General features: G+C 40.7%; 2 protein-coding genes across 2 annotated transcripts; one reads left to right on the top strand and one right to left on the bottom strand.

The window, feature by feature from the left end:
• LOC104702308 (probable LRR receptor-like serine/threonine-protein kinase At4g36180) lies at positions 474 to 4,155 on the top strand. The gene has a single exon (XM_010418151.2). The coding sequence runs from the start codon at positions 566 to 568 to the stop codon at positions 3,980 to 3,982; it is 3,417 nt and encodes a 1,138-aa protein (XP_010416453.1). The 5' UTR covers positions 474 to 565; the 3' UTR covers positions 3,983 to 4,155.
• Positions 5,442 to 7,113, bottom strand: LOC104702307 (V-type proton ATPase subunit c4). Its single transcript, XM_010418150.2, has 3 exons — positions 6,942 to 7,113; positions 6,568 to 6,853; positions 5,442 to 5,772 (listed from the first exon to the last, which is right to left on the bottom strand). Exons 1-3 carry the CDS (start codon positions 7,018 to 7,020, stop codon positions 5,640 to 5,642), a joined length of 498 nt encoding a protein of 165 aa, XP_010416452.1. The 5' UTR covers positions 7,021 to 7,113; the 3' UTR covers positions 5,442 to 5,639.

Below are 8,292 nucleotides of genomic sequence, written 5' to 3'. Positions count from 1 at the left end.
TAGCTACAAACATAATGCAGATAATTGTGTCATACACGCACATGTATACGAACACAAAAACCATACCCACCTATAAGTCATAATGCTTATACTTTTGACAATATGTCTAATGCTTGGTGAGATTATCTCTTATAGTTTATCACATATACTCCCAATTCAGTTAAGTATAAGCCGGTGTCTTTGCTTAAACGTGAGTTCGAGAGAATTAGACAGTACCCTGAGGTCAGGACTAATCTAAATGTAGGACAAGATCTCTTTTACTAGCACCTTTATCTCGGTTCTGTTTTATCATAGATATAGTGTAGGTAAGATTTTTCTATCAATCGATACAAATGTGTATCGTTTTGTTTAAAGTACAACAAAAACATTTCATTTCTTTATATAACTAGCTTTTTGGGGAACACCAAAAAATTCACATAATCCCAAGAGTTCCATATAGTGGAATCCATAAACGATGTCGTTACAGTCTCCCTCCCTACTACGCTCCTCTCTTATATTATTAGAACGAAACAACTAAAAATCATATCTGCAGAAAAAAAAAAGGATCTTTCCTTTCTCCTCTCTAATGGCCGCAACGGTCATTTTCTTCCTTCACTTAACCTTCTTCTCCACCGTCTTCTTCTCAAGATTCCACCACACATCCGCCGTCTCATCAGAGATACAAGCACTCACATCGTTCAAACTCTCACTCCACGACCCTCTAGGCGCTCTCGAATCATGGAACCAATCGTCTCCCTCAGCTCCATGCGACTGGCACGGCGTTTCCTGCTTCTCCGGCCGTGTACGAGAGCTTCGTCTCCCACGTCTCCGCCTTTCAGGCCACCTCAGTCCTCGACTCGGTGAGTTGACTCAGCTCCGTAAACTCAGTCTTCACTCAAACGACATAAACGGCGCCGTTCCTTCCTCTCTCTCCCGCTGCGTCTTCCTTAGAGCGCTTTACCTTCACTACAACTCATTCTCCGGCGATTTCCCGCCGGAGATATTGAATCTCAGGAACCTCCAAGTCCTCAACGCTGCTCACAACTCACTCACCGGAAACATCTCCGGCGTCACGGTCTCGAAGAGTCTCCGTTACGTCGATTTGTCTTCCAACGAAATCTCCGGCAAGATTCCGGCGAATTTCACGGCGAAATCATCTCTCCAGCTCATCAACCTCTCGTACAACCTTTTCTCCAGTGAGATCCCGGCGACATTGGGACAACTACAATACCTAGAGTATCTATGGCTAGACTCAAACTTGTTACAAGGCACAATACCATCTGCATTATCAAACTGTTCGTCGCTTATACACTTCAGCGTAACCGGAAACTCCCTCACCGGTTTAATCCCGGCGACTCTCGGGAAGATCCCAAGCCTCCAGGTGATTTCATTATCGGAGAATTCATTAACCGGAACAGTACCGGCGAGTCTTGTATGTGGCTATTACGGTTACAATTCGTCCATGCGGATCATTCAATTAGGAGTTAATAACTTCACGGGGATAGCTAAGCCGCCGTCTTGCGTGAACCCTAATTTAGAGATCCTCGACGTTCACGAGAATCGCATTTATGGCGATTTTCCCGCGTGGTTGACTGATTTGACCTCTTTAATCGTTTTGGATTTATCTAGAAACGGTTTCTCCGGCGGTATTCCGGGTCAAATTGGGAGCTTCGCGGCGCTTCAGGAGCTGAGAGTAGCTAACAATTCGTTCGTTGGTGAAATCCCGACGAGTCTCGGAAACTGCAGATCGTTGCGTGTCGTTGATTTCGAAGGGAACAAGTTCTCGGGTCAGATTCCGGGTTTTTTGAGTCAGTTACGGAGCCTGACAACGGTATCTCTCGGAAGAAACGGGTTCTCGGGTCGGATTCCGTCGGATCTTCTTACGTTACACGGACTCGAGACGTTGAGTCTCAACGAGAATCATCTTACCGGAGCAATACCGTCGGAGATAACGAAGCTGGCTAACCTTAGCGTTCTTAATCTCAGCTTCAATAGATTTTCCGGTGACATTCCGGCCAATGTGGGTGACTTAAAGAGCTTGAGTGTTTTAAACCTAAGTGGATGCGGGTTAACGGGTCGGATTCCGGTTAGCGTTAGCGGGTTAATGAAGCTTCGGGTTTTGGATTTAAGTAAACAGAGACTCTCCGGTCAGTTACCAGTCGAGCTCTTTGGTTTACCCGATCTTCAAGTGGTTGCTCTTGGAAACAACGGGTTAGACGGCGTCGTACCGGAAGGTTTTAGCAGCTTGGTTAGTCTTAAGTACTTAAATCTCAGTTCCAATTCATTCACCGGACGTATCCCTTCCACCTATGGGTTTCTCAAGTCGTTACAAGTGCTTTCCCTGTCTCACAATCGGATCTCTGGTTCAATCCCGCCTGAGGTTGGGAATTGTTCCAGTCTTGAGGTTCTTGAACTCGGTTGGAACCGGTTAACGGGTCACATTCCGGTTTACGTTTCTACATTGTCTCGTTTGAAGAAGCTTGATTTGGGTCACAACAGTTTAACAGGGAGTGTTCCTGATCAGGTTTCTAAAGATTCGTCTCTAGAGTCTCTCCTGCTTAATTCGAATTCTCTATCGGGTCGAATACCGGAATCTTTATCAAGATTGGTGAACCTAACCGCGTTGGATCTTTCTTCCAACAGATTGAACTCCACTATACCGTCAAGTCTTTCTCGACTTCAGTCTCTGAGCTACTTCAACGTATCAAGAAACAGCTTACAAGGGGAGATTCCAACAGCTCTAGCTGTGCGTTTTCCTAATCCGTCCGGCTTTGTTAATAACCCGAGACTTTGTGGTAAACCGCTCGGTATAGAATGTCCAAACGTTAGACGACGAAGAAGAAGAAAGCTAATCCTACTGGTGACATTAGCAGTGGCTGGGGCTTTGTTGTTGTTACTCTGTTGTTGTGGTTATGTTTTCAGTTTATGGAGATGGAGGAACAAACTAAGATTGGGTTTGACTCGGGACAAGAAAGGGACCCCATCACGTACGTCCCGGGCTAGTTCTGGTGGGACAAGAGGTGAAGACAACAATGGTGGACCTAAACTTGTGATGTTCAACAACAAGATCACATTAGCTGAAACTTTAGAAGCCACGAGACAATTCGACGAAGAAAACGTATTGAGTCGAGGAAGGTACGGGTTAGTTTTCAAGGCAACGTTTAGAGACGGGATGGTTCTATCGGTTCGGAGACTCATGGATGGTGCTTCGATAACTGACGCAACGTTCCGTAACCAAGCCGAGGCTTTAGGTAGAGTGAAGCACAAGAACATCACGGTCTTGAGAGGATATTACTGCGGACCGCCTGATCTAAGACTACTTGTTTACGACTACATGCCCAACGGAAACCTCTCCACGCTTTTGCAAGAAGCATCACACCAAGACGGACATGTCTTGAACTGGCCGATGCGTCATCTCATCGCTCTTGGAATCGCTAGAGGACTCTCCTTCTTGCATTCTTTAACAATCATTCACGGCGATCTAAAACCGCAAAACGTACTCTTCGATGCAGATTTCGAAGCTCATTTGTCAGAGTTTGGGTTAGATAAGTTGACTGCATTGACCCCGGCTGAAGAACCGTCCACCTCATCCACTCCAGTCGGGTCTTTAGGCTACATTGCACCCGAAGCATCATTAACGGGGGAAGCAAGTAAAGGGAGCGACGTATACAGCTTCGGGATCGTGTTGCTAGAGATCTTAACGGGGAAAAAAGCAGTGATGTTCACGGAGGATGAAGATATAGTGAAATGGGTGAAGAGACAGTTACAAAAGGGTCAGATCGTTGAGTTGCTTGAACCGGGTTTGTTGGAGCTTGACCCGGAAAGTTCGGAGTGGGAAGAGTTCTTGTTAGGGATCAAAGTTGGGTTGTTGTGTACCGGAGGAGACGTCGTTGATCGTCCGTCAATGGCTGATGTTGTGTTCATGCTTGAAGGGTGTAGAGTCGGTCCGGCGATTTCCTTGTCCGCCGATCCTACTTCTCCAGCCGCCACCGCCGCATCTTGAAGTCGCTTTCTTTTTCTAATCATTCTATTTCTTTTTCTTTTTTCCTTTGTGGATAATTCATTTTCTTTTTATTGTTGACTTTTATTGATCCGTGACTTTTCTTGTGTTGTACTTGTCACGGGTACCACAATCTGATTTTAAGTCGTCAAAGCTATTGAATATTCCACGACGAATCAGTTCAATGTGTCATCTATTGTGTTACTATCGAACAGTTTTTTTCCCGGAATTCTCGTTCAATAAAAAATTCATGTTCCTGAAAATTATAACAATACAAAATTAGTAACAAGATATAGTATAATTTTGCCCCAAAAAAAAGATAATAGTATGACCATATGGCGCCGTTTGGTAAGCATTGCGTGTATTCTTCAGACAGTCTTCCGTGATTTGGTCAGTGGGTTGAGAGGGTAGATGTGGGGTTCTGTCCTTCTCAACATTGTCTTCGTTCTGTTTTAGTTCCCGCCAAATACATTTGGACAAGTGGGTGTGTGACACGTGGTTGTCTCCCTAGGGAGATGAAAGTAGCCGTTGCTTGGATTCTTGTGTTTGTGTTTGGGGAATAGTGAAGTTAAGCCGTCAGAGGACGAAAAGCTTTTTAAGCAGAGAGCCTTGTCTGAAACCCCAAGCCACGTCGGATTTTATACTGTTTTATAGCCTGTGTCCTTGTACTTTTTTTTTTGGCTTTTTTACTCATCATATACTATTACTTCTCTTTCAATTATTTAATTTATAATGTTTTGTAGGTGTATATATCAATGGATAACTCCGCCTTACTATAGTCTTTGGATTCCTTTTATAAAACCCTAAGGAATAAACTTTAGGAAGTAGTATAAACTTTTATGTCAAAAGAAAAAAAAAAAAAACTTTTTATGTATTAAATATTTAATTTTCCATGACATTTTCGAAAATACGTTGTTCATGAAGATAATTAAAACAAGAATGGTAGTCGTGAAGAAGGGATTGGTGTAATCAAGAAGGGAAGGAGAATAAATGCAGAGGGAGTTGTAAGTTTGTGTGAGAGAGTTTAATGAATGTTGTTGCTGTGTGGACAACGACTCATCGGATTGTTAAATGTGTCATATCGCCCTCTCACTTTGCTGCTGTCTTTATAACGAGTCATGACTATTTTGACTGTGCTTGTGTGGTTGTCATGCTCTCATGAACCCTACCACTGCCATTATTTTACACACCATAGTTAATTTCTTGTATGAAGATTGAAGCGCGAATGGTACGATACTTATTTACTGTGAAAACGGTCATTCCTTCAGTGCTGTGTTCATTTATTGAAAATAAAATCGAATATTCTACTTGGGTCATGTGAAGATTTCATGTAACAGAGTTTATAAATCTCACACTCAGAACAACATATACCGATTATTAGAGTTATTGGCTACTACATAATCATTGCTGAATAGTTTTCAGAGGGAAACTAACACATATTGTATATGTAAATCAGTAAATATATAGTAGTGATAGTCAGTTACTTCGTGATGCAAATGAAAAAATGAATGATTTTGGTACAACGTCAACTGATTTCACACAAGTTTGTTTCCAATATTATAACCGACGACCTCAGATGCACACAAAAAGGAGAAGCGAAACATTACATAAAACTTATCACATCAGAGATGATGATAATAATAATAAGTCTCCGCTGCTTTCACTCAGCTCTAGACTGACCAGCTCGAGATGAGAGGATGATACCAACAATGAGACCATACAGTGCAAGCGCTTCCGCAAAGATGAGAATCAGGATCATTCCCACAAAGAGCTTTGGTTGTTGCGCATTCGCTCTGCAAAACATATAACATGCAATGAGATTAACAAAACAGATTCCTGAACGAATATGAAGCAACAGCGCCTGTGTTCTGTTGATACTACTATTAATTAGTGTTCTGTTGATACTAACGGTAATGCTTCAAAGATTCAATCCAGGCAGCTCTGAACTAACATCACATCTCATGTCAAACAACTTAATGAGAGCAGAATCAGCAGATCAATAAAGAACTTTCTCTGGGATGAGTTTTGATATGAAACAAGTAACAAAAAGGTATTTCTAATCTTTGAATCAAGAAGGAACTCTATCTTGGAGAAATGTTGAAGCACTCTCCTAACTCTGCTTAGAGCCAAAAAGCTTTTTTTTTTCACTAACCAAATGGTCAAAATATGTTTCCTTTTATCTCTAATCTTTGAATCAGGATTACAATCAAGAAGGAACTCTAACTATCTTGGAGAAATGTTTTCACTAGCCAAATGGTCAACATATGTTTCCTTGTTTCCTTTTATCTCTAAGTCTCTCTAATTCTACTCTATAAGAGCTGTCTTACAAATATACAAAAATGCGTTCCTAACTAAACAATCAACCAAAGATATTTTCTTCCGTTCAGTTTAATCGAAAGCACCAATAGAAAAAAAGTTGAATTCTGATCATGGAACAAGAGTTCAAACGAACTTCAATCATCCTTCCTATTCAATGATGTAAAAACAACAAACACCAAAAGAAAGCAAACACTGCCTCCTAAGGCTAATCTAAACAAATCAATCCATCAATTGCTGAAATTGAACAGTTTAAGATCTGTTGTTGTTACCTAACACCAGCATCGCCAACAATACCAATGGCCATACCAGCGGATAGACCAGCAAGACCACAAGCAAGCCCAGAAGAGAGATGAGCATAGCCATCGAAAAGGTAATAAGACTTGGCCTTGGGGTTAATCCCAGTACTGATGATGACGGCGATGATCAGACCATAGATACCTAACACACCAGCCATAACCACAGGAACAATCGATTTCATAACAAGTTCAGGTCTCATCACTCCCATCGACGCAACTCCGACCCCGCTCTTTGCCGTCCCGTACGCTGCTCCCATACCTGGAAAAAACAACATCCAATCGGATCGGATCGAAATCAAAACCATTGGTGAGAAATTGACAAAAGAGAGGGATCTGATTGGTTTTACAGGAGAAAACGAGAGCTGCGGCGGCGCCGAGGAATCCGAAGAAAGGAGCTGTTTCATCGCCACTGAAACCTGAAGTCATGGCTCTTCTTCGTTTCGATGATAGATGATTGTGTTGTGGCTCCGATGAGATCTCTTCACAAAATTATTGTTTTGTAAATTGTAAGAGAGAGTAAGAGAGAGTAAGAGAGAGAGAGAGAGAGAGAGAGACTTTTTTACGGGAGTAAAAAACTATATTAACTAACCGCTGTTAAAAAAAAACCCAAAGTGGTTCTCTTTGTTTTGGGCCTTATGGCGATGCTATTAATAATATTAAATTGCTTTATTGGGCTACGATGAGAGGCCCAACAAATAGTAACGTTAAGAATGATCAGGCGGTCTAAGATGGTATTTTTTGTCGTTGTGATGAAAACAAAAAAGAAAGAAACAAAAAAATCAGCTTGCAAAGAGTTTGATACATGGAACTGTGACATTAAATCATTAGATTTCGTAATATCGACATTCGTTTAATGAAACTGATCAGTTACAATTAGGTCTAAAAATAAAATAATAATAAGAAAACTATAGAGCAATGAACAGTGAGAGTCAACATATGTACGACGCTTGAATTCACAGTTTCATGAAATGAGAAATGTAATTGTCAACGGTGGGTCAATCATTGTAATATAATCCTGTCTGTCTTCTTAATTTATAAAAATCTTTCGTGGATTTCTTTGCTATGTAATATGTTATGCCATAAAACGAATGCATCCCCTAAAAGATACTATTTGGACAGATTCGCAAGTCACAACACATAGTATGGCTATCAATACATTATACGATAACAAATATTATTTTGTATATTAAAATATAAAAATAATACATCATATATATTACAGCTCATATCAATTAGAGTACAAGAAAAAAGAGAAAAAAGAGGAAAAAAAAATGTGGCCGGCTTTTGAGTTATGAATGTGACAGAATTGCCAAATCTTTATTATTCTTTTTGTTTCATACCTTTCGCGCATTCTCTCCTCGTCTCTCTGCCTAAATCACTCTTAGCCAAGTTTGACAACAAACTAGTAATGTATCTTAAACATAATTGTGTGTTTCGTCAACTTTCTTGAATGAAATGTTTATCTATGCCAAGGATCGATAGCTCAATTGGTAAACATTCTCTGGCAAAATTTAAAAGTCGCCGGTTTGAGGGACGGTCCTTGAAAAGAGACCATATAAAATGTTTTGATCTCTGAGTAGATATATGGATCTAGGTCCAAAACCTCGTAGTAATTCAAAAAAAAATGTTTATCTATGTTTGGCTTTCTCTAATTAATTACTATGATATCTATATTTTCTATTTCTTTGATCTAACCTT

This window comes from Camelina sativa, chromosome 7 (assembly GCF_000633955.1).
Source record: "Camelina sativa cultivar DH55 chromosome 7, Cs, whole genome shotgun sequence".
Lineage (NCBI taxonomy): Eukaryota > Viridiplantae > Streptophyta > Magnoliopsida > Brassicales > Brassicaceae > Camelina > Camelina sativa.
The sequence above is the reverse complement of the archived record's forward strand: the minus strand, read 5'-3'. Positions and strand labels throughout refer to the sequence as shown.